General features: G+C 43.3%; 1 protein-coding gene across 1 annotated transcript in view; it reads left to right on the top strand.

Moving 5' to 3' along the window:
• Positions 1-13327: 13327 nt before the first annotated feature.
• RNF157 (ring finger protein 157) overlaps positions 13328-13840 on the top strand; it is a 110875-nt gene continuing 110362 nt past the window's right edge. Inside the window, exon 1 of the mRNA XM_006869554.1 lies at positions 13328-13430. Within this exon, the coding sequence (XP_006869616.1) occupies positions 13343-13430 (88 nt within the window). The 5' untranslated portion in view covers positions 13328-13342. The remainder of the gene's footprint in view (positions 13431-13840) is intronic.

Genomic DNA, 13840 nt, shown 5'->3' on the forward strand with positions numbered 1-13840 from the left:
TGCCTCACTGTCTGAGGTGGTGTGAGGTGGGTGCCTGCAATGCTGGCTCCAGATGTATAGAACCCACAGAGTCTCCGGGCCAGAATTAGGCTAGCAGGAACCTTTTGAATCAGCCACCCTGCCCCCAGCTGCCTTCTGGTTCTCACAGACATTGAAACAGCAACCTGAACTACCTCCACGAACCACTTCCACATTGTTGTTGTTGTTAAGTGCCATCGAGTCGGTTCCAACCCATAGTGACCCTGTATAGGGTTTCCAAGGAGCGAATGGTGAGCTTGAACTGCTGAACTTGCTGTTCAAACTTACTTTGCAGTCTAGTGCATTAGCCCGCAGCACCACACCAAGACTCCCAGCGCCACACTAGGTCTGAAGTATACTTCTCAACAAAGGACCCAGGACTTTTTGAAGACAAGGTTGACTGCAGGGCAAGGGCAAGTGAGGCGACTCATCGCGGCCCTGTCTAGGCTTTTTAAGGAGCAGCTGGTGAATTCAAACCACCTCCTTGGCAGTTCACACCAACCCTGCAGTCTAATGCTTAAAGCCCCATACCAGGAGTTCCTAGAGGAACTGTAGGATAAGAATTAGAATGCAGGATTGGTTTGAACTGCCAATCTTGCTGTTCAAACTGACCTTGTAGTCCAGCGCGTTAGCCCACAGTGCCATACCAGGACTCCGATTGGGTGCTCTGAACACAGATAGCACGGCTGTGAGTCAAAACTGACTTGAAGGCACTTAGCGACAACAACAATAACATAGGAATTCCATCTAGGGCGGGGAGCTCAGTCTTCACAACCCTTTCCCACCCACCTTGTGAGTTCCTTGGCTGGCAGGAGCCCCCCAGAGTTTTCTCATTTCTGGGTCCAACAACTGGTTTTTGGTTTATTATTCCTTTCGTTCGTTTTCTTTGTTTATTCTTTCTTCTCCTTTTTCTTTCTTTCCCTTCCCTTCATTTTTATCCTTTAGATCTCTGCTTTTGTTTTTCTGTTTCTCATTTCTACCCTCTTCTCCTTTTTTTTTTAAATTTTCATTGTGAATTATGTGAGAGTTTACATGGGAGAACACCAGCCTTACATTCATCCTATTGTATTTCGTTTCATTGCAATGATTACAATCCCCTCCATGTATCATCAACCAACCAAAGGATACACCCCGCAAGCCTGCCCCACCGGCCATCAGCACACAGCCCCTCTCCCTCCCTGAGTCCAGAGTGTCCGCCGCTCCATCTCTCCAGGTCACTCCACGTCATTGTCTCTGCCTCCATCTCTGGGTAGGGTCCTGCACTCTGCTCTTCTCACTTGATGGTTCCAGGGACCTCTGCTCCTGGACTGCGAAGTCAACCACTCCCCTGCTTTTGTTACATCTACCTTTACATTTCTGACCCTTAGTCGGTCATGATAGCAATTATTCACTATTGTACCACAAGAGTCTTATTCTTATCTCCTTTCATCAGCCCCAGTCCCAACAGATTGGAAATCACTCAGTAGAGATTCTACCCTCCCCCGCACTCTCTGGATCTAGGCTCCCTCTTGAACGCTTGTAAGCCAGTCACTTCTTGCCTTTGTAGCCCCCGCTCCCCCATTTTGGGTAGCCAATGTCTAAGTTGCCCATCCCTATCTACTCTGTGTATGGAGGGGTTGGGAATGATTCTGGCTGTAAAGATTTGTTTCCTCTTTTGAGCTACTACATCCATAGGTAAGGAGCTCTGGTAGTGTAGTGGTTACGAATTGGGCTGTGAACCTTAAGGTCAGCAGTTCGAAACTACAAGCTGTTCTGTGGGAGAAAGATGAGGCTTTCTGCTCCCGTAAAGATTTATAGTCCTGGAAACCCTGTACAGGGGTCACTATGAATTGGTTCCAAGTCCATGGCACATAACCACCACCACATCCATAAATATAGGTCAAGTTCATCAAATTGTAGCGGATTACTCTTTTTTTTTTTCCTCTTCTTTCCTCTTCTAGTCGAGTTCTGATCATACAGCCATTGAAGCCAGGTCAATTGGGTATTATCTGCAAGTATGGGTGTTCTTGTGCATATCCCCTCACTTCATAGCCTCTTCTTCTTTTTTTACTCTTAATTTTTCTTTATTATTGTCTAGTCTTTCTGTTTTCATCTTCCCTCTGTGTGGTTTTTTTAAGTGTTTTTTCCTCTTCCTTTGATTTTCTCTTGTACAACTCTATTTTCCTATCCTTCTTTTCTCTTTTTAGTCACTATATTCTTTTTCTCTTGCTGCTGCCCTGTTTGTTTCTTGTTGTCTCCTTTATTATACTCTGTTTTTGCTGTTGTTTGCCTGCTCTGTGTCGTGTTTCCTGTGGGTATTTTCTCACACCCGACAGGAGATGGCAACTGTGCCCACACACCTCAACCAAAGCTGTACCCTTTGCAGCTCCACCCACTGGACAGGAACCGACACCAGCTCCTATACCCCCTGACCAATGACAGACATCAGCCAACACCAGTCAAAAACACCCTAAACTGCGTTGCATGAATGGTGAACAGAAAATGGTACACACGCTTCTATCCACCGGGAGACCATTGGTGAGCACCTAAGAACACATCAACATACAATCACCAGTTAAATAGAAATACAGTGACACCATAGTGTCTCAGACAGCAAAAGATTTTAGCTCACTTGAAAAGACAAGAGTGACTGAAACAAATGACCAAGATACAGGGCCAGAAATGAAATTTTGAAAAATACAAAACCTGCAATTAGAAATCCAAATTAATGCTAAAATCTCAGAAATTGACAATTCACTGAGAGGGCATAGGAGATGATTTGAATCAATGGAAGCCCGGATTAGTGACTTCAAAGATAAACCTCTCAAAAAAAAAAAAAGATAAATCTCTCAAGACTAGTTACAATTAGAAAGAAGAATGAAAAGAATTGGAAAAAAGCCTGAATTTATGTGGGACACCATTAAGAGGAAAATTTATGGTTGGTCAGAATTCCAGAATAGGAAAAAACAATAAAACACACACACACACACACACACACACACAAAAGAACAGAGAAAATTGTCAAAGAGTTGCTAGAAGAAAGCTTCCCTAACATCATAAAAGATGAGACGATAACAATCAAAGAAGCTAAATGAACCACAAACAGGACAGAACCCAAAAAAAATCATCAAGACATTTCATAATCAAACTTCCCAAAACCAAAGACAAGGAAGGAATCCTGAGAGCAGCTCAGGAAAACTGAAAAGTTAACTATAAGGGAGAACCAATAAGACTAAGCTGTGATATCTCAGTAGAAGCTACACCGCCAAGAAGGCAATGGGATGATATATACAAAATTCTGAAAGAAACCTCCCCACCACCACCACCATTTTCACAATTGCTGCTCCACTTGAGCCCATTGCTTCTGCCACTGTGTGAATCCATCTCAGTGGGAGTTTCCCTCTTTTTCGTTGTTCCTCCACTTTACCAAGCATGATGTCCTTCTCCAGGGACTGGTCCTTCCTGATAATATGTCCAAAGTATGAGAAATGAAATCTGATCATCTTGGCTTCTAAGGAGCATTCTGGTTGTACTTCTTCCAACACAGATTTGTTTGTTCTCTGGCAGTCCATGGTACTTTTAAATATTCTCCTCCAACACCGTCACTCAAACGTATCAATTCTTCTATGTTCTTCTTATTCATTGTCCAACGTTCACATGCATATGAGGCAATTGGAAATATCATGGCTTAGATCAGGTGCACTTTAGTCTAAAACTGATACTTTTGCTCTTGAGACTTTAAAGAGATCTTGTGCAGCAAATCTGCAATACATCGTTTGATTTCTTGACTGCTGCTTCAATGAATGTTGATGGTGGATCCAAGCAAAATGAAGTCTTTGACAACTCCAATCATTTTTCCCATTTATCATGACGTTGTTTATTGGTACAGTGGTGAGGATTTTTGTTTACTTTGCATTGAGTTAGAATCCATACCAAAGGTTGTGACCTTTGATCTTCATCAGTAAGTATATTAAGCCCTTTTTACTTTCAGTAAGAAAGGTTGTATCATCTGCATATCACAGGTTGTTAATGAGCCTTCCTCTAATTCTGATGCCACATTTTTCTTCATATAATCCAGTTTCTTTGATTATTTGCTTAGCATACAGCTTGAATAAGTATGGTGAAAGAATACAACCCTGGCACACACCTTTCCAGATTTTAAATCTTTCAGTATCCCCTTGCTCTGTTCCAATGACTGTCTCTTCGTCTGTGTACAGGTTCCTCATGTGCACAATTAAGTGTTCTGGAATACTCATTCTCTGGAATGTTTCCCATAGCTTGTCATGATGCACTGTCAAAAGTCTTTGCATAATCAATAAAGTACATTTTCTCTGGTATTCTCTGCTTTCAGCCAAGATCCATTTGACATCAGCAATGATATCCCTCATTCCACATCCTCATCTGAATCCAGCTCAAACCTCTGGCAGTTCCTTGTCAATGAACCGTTGCAGCTGTTTTTTAATTATCTTTAGCAAAATTTTACTTGCATATGATATTAATGATATTATCCATTGACTTCCACATCCACTGTGTCGTCTCTCTTTGGAGTGGGCACACGTAGGAATCTCTTCCAATTAGTTGGCCATGGAGCTGTCTTCCAAATTTCTTGGCAGAGATGAGTGAGTATCTCCAGGGTTGCATGAGTTTTTTGAAAGATTTTAAGTTGTATTTCAGCAGTTCTTGGAGCCTTGTCCTTTGACAATACCTTCAGTACTTCTTCCTTCAGTGACATTGGTTCTTGATCCTATGAAAACTCTTGAAATAGTTGATTATCGACCATTTCTTTTTGGTACTGTGACTCTGTGTATTCTTTTCATTTTTTTCTTTTGATGCTTTCTGCATCATTTACTATTTCCCCCCAAAGAATATTTTAGTATTGCAAGTCGTGGCTGGAATTTTTTCCTCAGTTCTTTCAGCCTGAGGAATGCTGAGTGTGTTCTTCCATTTGATTTTCTAACTCCAGGCCTTTGCACATTTCATTATAATGTTTGACTTCGCCTTCTAAAGCTGCCTTTTGAATATTTCTGTTCAACTCTTTTGCCTCCTCATTTATTCCATTTGCTTTAGGATCTCTATGCTGGAGAGGAGGTTTCAGAGTATCTTCTGACATCTGCTTTGGTCTGTTCTTTCTTTCTTGTCTTGTCTTGTTAATGACCTTTGATTTCTTCATGTATGATGTGCTTGATGTCATCCCACAACTCTTCTGGCTTTTTGTCTTTAGTGTCTAATGCATCAAATCTGTTCTTGAAATGATCTCTAAAGTCCGGTGGGTTATGATGAAAGTCATATTTTGGCTCTTGTGGACTTGTTTAAATTTTCTTAGCTTCAGCCTGCACTTGTATATGGGCAATTGATGGTCTGTTCCAGTCTGCTAGTGGCCTTGTTTGGACTGATAATATGGAGCTTTTCCACCTTTTCTTTCCATACATGTAGTCAATTTGATTTCTGTGTATTCCATGTGGTGTGGTCCATGTGTATAATTATCTTTTATGTTGTTTAAAAAAGGTTTTTGCAATGAAGAAGGGATTGGTCTTGGCAAAATTCTGTCATGTGATCTCTAGCATCGTTTTTATCACCAACACCATATTTTCCAACTACTGATCCATCTTGTTTCCATCTTTGTATTTTAATTGTCAGTAATTATCAATGCATCTTGCTGACATGACTGATCAATTTCAGACTGAAAAAGTTGGTAGAATTCTTCAATTTCATCACCACTGGCTTAGTGGTTGGTGCATATATTTGAATAATACTGGTATTAACTGGTCTTCCTTGTAAGCATATGGATATTATACTATCACAGACAGCATTATATTTCAAGATAGATCTTGAAGTGTTCTTTTTGATGATGAGTGCAATGCCCATTTTAATTTTTATCCCTAGTATAGTAAACCATGTGAATGTCAGATTCAAAATGGCCAATACCAGTCCATTTCAGCTCACTAATGCCTAAGATGTCAATGTTTATGTATTCCTTTCAATTTTTGACAGCTTCCAATTTTCCTACATTCATACATCATGCATCCATATTCTAACTATTAATGAATTTTTGAAGCTGTTTATCCTTATTTTGATTTGTGCCCCATCAGCAAATGAAGGTCCTGAAAGTTTTACTCCATTTGGGTCATCACAATCAAATACAACGGTGAAATTAGGACATTATCAGATAAACAGAAATGTATGGAATTTGTAATAACTAGACCAACTTTGCAAAAAATACTAAAGGGTATTTTTTTGACTAGAACAAACAATAGCAGACAACAGTCTGAGATTAACGTACAAAACAACATCATCCAGAATTCAATCCAGCTATAGATGTTTCCAAAGTAAAACAAATTTATAAGACTCAAAATAGGGAACCAGAGATATCAATTTATAATGAAGTCAACTACAAAGGAAAAAGTAGGAATAGTGTAGATACAGAACTTTCAAATGGCAAAGTAGATTTTGAGATAAAACAAACTGTTTTAAACAGGGAAGTAAATTAATAAATTACATGGTAACTTGAAAGAAAAACAATACTGTAACTGTTGGTCTCTCCAAGTTCAGAAGAAAGAATGGTGATAAGAATTGAAGAGACTTAGAATTAATTAGTCCAACAGACTAATGGAACGTAAGTTTCCATGACTCTGAGACCAGGATAACTAGATGACACAACTACCAATTGCTCTGAAAGGAATCACATTAGAGGGTCCCTGGCAGAGTGGGGAAAAGTGTTGAACAAAACTCAAAAATTACTAGAAATTTTAAAAAGAGACCAGTTTACTGGTCAGAAAGAGATGGGAGGACCCTGAAACTATGGCCCTCAACCACCCTTCAGGTCTGGAAAGGAACTCACCCTCATGGCCCAATTTTTAGCTAAGCAGAAGATAGGTCTATAGGGGGAATAACAACACTAGTAAGGTATGTTCACCATGGAATAGTCAATCATTCAAAATCCAAAGGGCAACATTTTCCTAAAGACAAAGTTGAGAAGGGCTGGGAAGGTGGGTGGAGTGGAACCAGGAACCCCAGGGAGGAAGTAGGGTAACTGTTGTTGCAGGGAGGGGACTGTAATCATTGAGATGAAACAAAGTATATGATTTGCTGAATGTAAAACTGATGATCTTGTCTGTAAACCTTAACTCAATTCACAATAAAATGTTTTAAAGGAAGAAAATCAGTACACCTTCACATCAAAACGGAAAAGAGGAAAATGAGAAAGAGTTTGTAAACAACAGCAGTGAGGAAAATGTAAAGAAAACCCACGAACAAAATGAACTCCGCACCGAACTTTACGTGGAATGAAGAAACGAACATCACCACATAAAATACACACAGAAACACAACAATAAATTCAGACACAGACACTAGGGAATACTATGCAATGTTGAAGAAGATGATGAATCTGCAAAACGCCTCGTAAGATGGATGAACCTGGAGAATATTACACTGAATGAAATTAATCACAAAAGGGTAAATATTGTATGAGACCATTGTTGTAAAAAGTTGAGAAAATATTTTCTTGCTAAAAGAAACATTCTATGACGTTTACCCGGGGTTTAGAGTGAAGGGGAAATTAGTCACAGGCTAAAGGGTAGACACATGCTTGCTTGGGTGACGGGGCAGGCGATATACAACAAGAGAGAGCTTAGCACAGGAATGATGAAGGTAGCTGGAGGCACAGGGAGGTGTATAATAGTTACAGTGAATACAGGTTAACATTGTTAACTGATGGTGCATGGAGGGGATTCTAATCATTGTAATGACACCAAGTGTATGATTTGTTAAACGTGGACTGATGCTCTGTTCTTCTGTAAACCTTCACTCAATTCACAATAAAAAGCTAAAAAAAACAACAACAAAAAACATTCAGTTGTTGTTGTTAAGTGGTTTCCTAGGAGTGACTGGACTACTTATGGTTAGTAGTCCAATGCTTATCCTATAGAGCCACACCAGAACTCTTTGTTGTTGTTGTTGCTGTTAAATGCCGTCGAATCAGTTCTGACCCATAACAACCTGGTGAGCTTGAACCGCTGACCTTGCGGTTCAAACCGACCTTGCAATCCAGCATATGAACCCACAGTGCCACACCAAGACTCCTTTAGATGAGAACAAACCCAGTAAGGCGAGAGATGACCCTTTTAGGAAACGCTGAGGACAGGAAGAACAAAGACTTCTAAGAAGAGCCCTAGATTAATTATAAAGTAACATTTTACCTGTGACATGCTGAAGGCCTTTGATTTCAAGGCCATCCCAGATTCTTTCTTTAGCCAGTAATGACAAGGCAGGACGTGTGTGTGATAAAGGGAGTATTAAGGAGGATACCAGTTCTTTCCTATAAGTATGTCTGAAAGAATTCTAGTGATTCGGGATGGAGGGAAAGCGCTGAATTCTGCACAGCGTCCTGCTTAGGAGAGGCTGCTGTTCGACGTGTCTGGGGTAGATACTGACTGTGACCCTCCTCAGCAGTCAATAAAAACGACCATAGAAAAAACCAAGGCAATTGAGCATAACCGAACCTGCATATAGATCAAGAGGCAGTCGTTCAAACAGAACAAGGTGATGCTACGTGGTTTAAAATCAGGAAAGGTGTATGCTGAGCAAATATTCTGAGAACATGGACTATATGAAGAAGAACGTAGCATCAGGATTGGAGGAAGGCTCATTAAAAACCTGCCATGTGCAGACGGCACGATTTACTGATGAAGATTAAACATAGACTTCAGTATGGATTACAACTTACTGTAAAGAAAATAAAAATTCTCACAATAAGAATTTTTGTGGACCAATAAGGAACATCACAATAAATGAGGAAAAGATTGAAACTGTCAAGGATTTAATTTTACTTGGATCCACAATCAACACTAATGAAAGCAACAGTCAAGAAATCAAACGATGTGACTGCACTGGGCAAATCTGTTGTAAAAGACCTTTAAAGTTCAAGAGCAAAGATGTCACTCTGAAGACTAAGGTATGCCTGACTCAAGTGATGATGTTTTCAATTGCCCCATATGCATGTGAAAGCTGGACAATGAATAAGGTAGACTGGAGAAGAATTGATGCATTTGAATTAGGGTGTTTGTGGAGAATATTGAAAGTACCATGGACTACCAAGAGAATGAACAAATCCGTCTTGGAAGAAGTACAGCTAGAATGCCTCTTAGAAGCTAGGATGTTGAGACTACATTTCATGTACTTTGGCCATGTTATCAGGAAAGATTAGTCACTGGAAAAGGACATCATGCTTAGTAAAGTACAGGGTCAGCGTAAAAGAGGAAGACCCCCAAGGAGATGGATCGACATTGTGGCTGCAACAATGGACTCAACATACCAACAATTGTGAGGATGGTGCAGGGTGCCTGAGTTGGACATCGGATGCCTATGAGGTGGAGTGGACTCCACAGCACCTAACAACATCTTTAGCATGAGGTTTGTTTGCTGTTTAGCTGAAGAACTCAAACCAAACCCATTGCCGCTGAGTCAATTACAACTCATACTGACCCCGTAGGACAGAGACAAAATGCTCCATAGGGTTTCCAAGGCTGCCATCTTTATGAAGCAAAGTGCACCATCTTATCCCCTACCCCCAATTCAAAAGATTGATGTTTACAATTAGCAGCCAAGTGCTAAACCACAGCACCCCTAGTGCTCCTTACTGTTGAAAAACAGAGATGGAAAGTACAAAATACAGTCCAGAAGGAGCTATTGATTGTGGTCACCAAGTTAGCTCCAATTCATGGTGACCTCATGGACAATAAAACAAAAGGCTGCCTGGTCCTGCGTCATCCTCGTCATCTTGATCCTTGGTATCTTTACTATCACTCGTGTAGTCACTGACTCAATCCATTTCATGGAGGGAGACTCTCAATTTATCAAACACGACGTCACTTTTTTAGCGACTGATCTTCCTGATGATGTATCCAAATAAGCAAGACGATTTGATAATAATGTAGCTTCTAAGCAGCATTCTGGCTGTGCGTCTTCCAAGATGGCTTTGTTTTCACTCATTTGGCGATCCATGATATCGTCAAAGAACTTGTTGTCGTCGTCGTTAGGCGCTCTTGAGTTGATTCCAGCTCATAGCGACCCTATGTGCATGAGAATGAAGATGGTACCATCCAGACCTGTAGCTTCACAATCACTGCTCTGTTTGAATCCATTGTTGCCACCGCTGTATCAATTTATCTTATTGAAGGTCTTCCTTTTTTTCACTGATCCTCTATTTTACCAAGCATGATGTCCTCCTGACAATATGTTCAAAGTCGTTGTGTTTATTGTTAATTGCTGTCGAGTTGGTTCCAACCCATTGCGACCCTGTATAGGGTTTCTGAGGAACAGCTTGTGAGCTTGAACCACCAACTTTGCAGTTCAAACCAACTTTGCAGCCCAGCGCATTAGCCCACAGTGCCACCCCAGGACTCCTATGTCCAAAGTACATGAAATGAAATGTCAGCATCCTGACTTCTAAGGACCACTCCAGCTGTACTTCTTCAAAGACAGATTTGTTTGTTCTTCTGGAAGTCTGTAGTATATTTAATGTGCTTCTCCAACACCATAACTCAAAGGCATCAATTCTTTGATCACCCTTATTCATTGTCCAGCTTTCACATGCATTTGAAGCAGTTGAAAATATCATGTCTTGGATCAGGAGTCCCTTAATCCTCAAGGTGACATCTTTTTTTTAACACTCTACCGAGGTCTTTTGCTCAGATTTGCCCATTGCAATACAGTTGTGGTTGGGTTTTTTTTTTTTTTACTGCTGCTTCCATGAGAGTTGATTATGGATCCAAGTAAAACAAAATCCTTGATAACGTCAATGCTTATCATAATGTTGCTTAATGGTCCTACTTATTGGACTAATAAATCAGGATGGCCAGACTTCGTCTCTCATACTTTGGACATATTATCAGAAGAAACCAGCCCCAACAGAAGGACATCACGTTTGATAAAGTGGAGAAATGGAGAAAAAGAGGAAGACCCTCAATGTGATGGATTGGCACAGTGGCAGCAGTAATGGGCTCAAATGTAGCAATGATTATGAGGTTGGCGCAGGACTAGGCAGAGTATTTCATTCTGTTGTGCAGAGGGTTGCTATGAGTCAGTACCGACTTGATGGCACCTAACAACAATAACAATTGGTCCAATTGTGATAATTTTTATTTCCTTTATGTTGAGGTGTAGTCTTTGATCTTTATCATTAAGTGCTTCAAGTCTTCTTTAATTTCAGCAAGCAAAGTGTGTCATCTTCATATCGCAGGTTGTCAGTGAGTCTTCTGTGAATCCTGATGCTACGTTCTTCATATAATACAGTTTTGTGGATTATTTGCTCAGCATACAGTTTGAATAAGTATGATGAAATAATGCAACTCTGACACACATCTTTCCTAATTAGTATTTAACCTTTTGCTCACGGAGTCCTGGTGGTACTGTTGACTAAGTATTGGACTGCTAACCATAAGGTCAGCAGTTCAAACACAAGAACTGGTCTGCAGGAGAAAGATGAAGCTGTCTGCTCCTATAAAGATTCAGTCTTGGTAACTCCAAGGCTTGTGGACAGTGAGTAGGTTTAATCTCCTTATTCTGTCCTAATGACTGCTTCTTGGTCTATGTACTGGTTCCACATGAGCACTATTAATGTTCTGCAATTCCATTCTTCTCAATGTTATCAATAATTTGTTATGATCCACACAGTCGAACGCCTTTCCATATCTCACAGATCACAGATAAGCATCTTTCTTAAAACTTGAACAGTGAAAACCTTATGAATAACAGTGGGACACCTAAAAAACTAGGCTCTTTCAAACTACTTTATAACCCTAATCAAGGCAACGAGGCACCCCAAACTGTACTTCAAATGTTGTCATAGGGAAACAGGAGTTAGTCATGTTCTAACAGTTGAAATGTATGTTGATGGTCCACTCAGAGAAAAACACCAGACCCTCAAATAAATAAAAGGTTTCAAGCACAAATGTCTGTAATTATGCTTTGAGGTGACGTCTTCTACTTGTCCAAGCATCTCCCAGCTTTGTGTGTTTTTATCAAGAGAAGCCTGTGTGCTGGCCCCATTCCCTCTCCCCTGCTTGTTTCTCTTCCAAAGGAAACTTATAGGCCTTTTCAAGGTCTCCGACGTATAGTTTCCAAGATACAGTCACAAGTTGAGATCTTGATCGTATCTTGGATTGATACCTTCCTCTTTCAGGGCTACATGAACTGTGGGAGGGATCTATAAACAAGATCTATAAACAAGTGAGAGGGGTTCCCATCTTATTACCTGGTCATCAGCATTAGTTAATCTTGCTTCTTGGTTTGATCCCTGGCGTGGAGCTGTAGGATAAACACTGGACTGCTAACAACAAGATCGGCATTTCAAACACACCAGTTGCTCTTGGAACCCCCTATAGGGTCGCTATAACTGGAAACCCACTCGAGGGCACATCACCACCACCACCACCACCACCAGCAGCACTCCTGGAAGCTGGGGTCCAGACACACGGGTGGGGGGAGGTAGGGAGAGCATGACAGACGTTAAGGTTGCAGAATCCTTTACTCCTAGAACCCACTGGAACTTTACTCTTTGAGCCCACTGGAACTTGAGGGTGTACCTCTCTCTTCCCACTTTGTGGGGTGTCTAGCGATTTTACTTTTGCTGAACTTGAGGGTGAGAAAGTTCCCCCAAAGTTGGGAAGCTGAGGGCTGGAAGAGCACTCTGTAGATGTTCGGGGTAACGCTGAGCAAACTCCAGACAAGGGCCGCTGGAGGCGGCTCCGTTCGTGGTAATTTGAGCCGGTGGTAAACAGGCTTTGGGGTGGGCGTGGGCGATGCTTTCTGCGGGTCCGCGCCGCCCTCGACCTCCCTGTAGGTCCTGCTCCAGCTCCCTCAGGGTCCTTGGGCATCTTTTTCCTGCTGGCCCTGCCCACGAAAAGACCCCGCCCCTAAATCCCGGCCCCGCCCCCGACCGCGAGTCCCCAGCCGGCGTCCTCGCGCGCCAGGCTCCGCCGCGACTCCCCGCGCGAGGCACACGCCAGCGGCCACTGCTGCATAGCTCCTCTCATTGGCTGGCCAGGCGCGGTCGCTCCCGCCCCACCGTGCCATTGGTTGGAGCCGACGCTGTACCCCGCGCGCGAGCCGCCTCTGACATCACGCGGCTTGAGGCGGCGGCGGCGCCCCCGGCCCAGCCTGCAGCCCCCCTCGGCAGAGGCGCCGCAGTGGTGCCCGCGGAGGATGGTGTGCGGCGCGCCGGGGGTCCCCCGCCGCCAGAGCCGCAGCGCTGCAGCAGAGCCGATCGCGGCCGGCAGCCGAGCCCCGCACGGGGCGCGGGGCGAGCGGCCGCGGTGAAACGGAGGGCGCCACTGCTGCAGTGGCCATGGGGGCCCTGACCAGCCGGCAGCACGCGGGCGTGGAGGAGGTGGACATCCCATCCAATTCCGTGTACCGCTATCCGCCCAAGTCCGGTGAGGGCCAGGGGCGGTGGGCGATGGGCGGGCGCTGAACTATGGAGGAAGTGGGGAGCCGAGCCGGGCCGCTCAGGTGCTGGGGGGCGCGGGATCCGAGAGCGCCCCCAAACCAGCGAGGGTGAGAATGAGGGGCGCCCAGTCCCTCGGGCAGATCCGAGAGGTAGCTTTAGGAGCCTGGAGAGGTCACCGGGGTCACCGAGCCCCCCACCCCCCAGCCCAGGACGTGAGCCGGCTCCATTGTCGTCGTTCCGGGGAGCTGGACACCCTCACAGCCTCGACCATCCCTCCTCCCGAGCTGCCGGCTGAGCTGGGGCGGGACCCGGGCCAGGTGCTGTCCTTGGTCCGCGGTATCTGGGCCTGCGGAAAGGGGACAAATTCAAATTGGACATCTCTTGGGAAAGCTTCAG

Source organism: Chrysochloris asiatica, unplaced genomic scaffold (assembly GCF_000296735.1).
Source record: "Chrysochloris asiatica unplaced genomic scaffold, ChrAsi1.0 scaffold00132, whole genome shotgun sequence".
Taxonomy (NCBI): Eukaryota; Metazoa; Chordata; class Mammalia; order Afrosoricida; family Chrysochloridae; genus Chrysochloris; species Chrysochloris asiatica.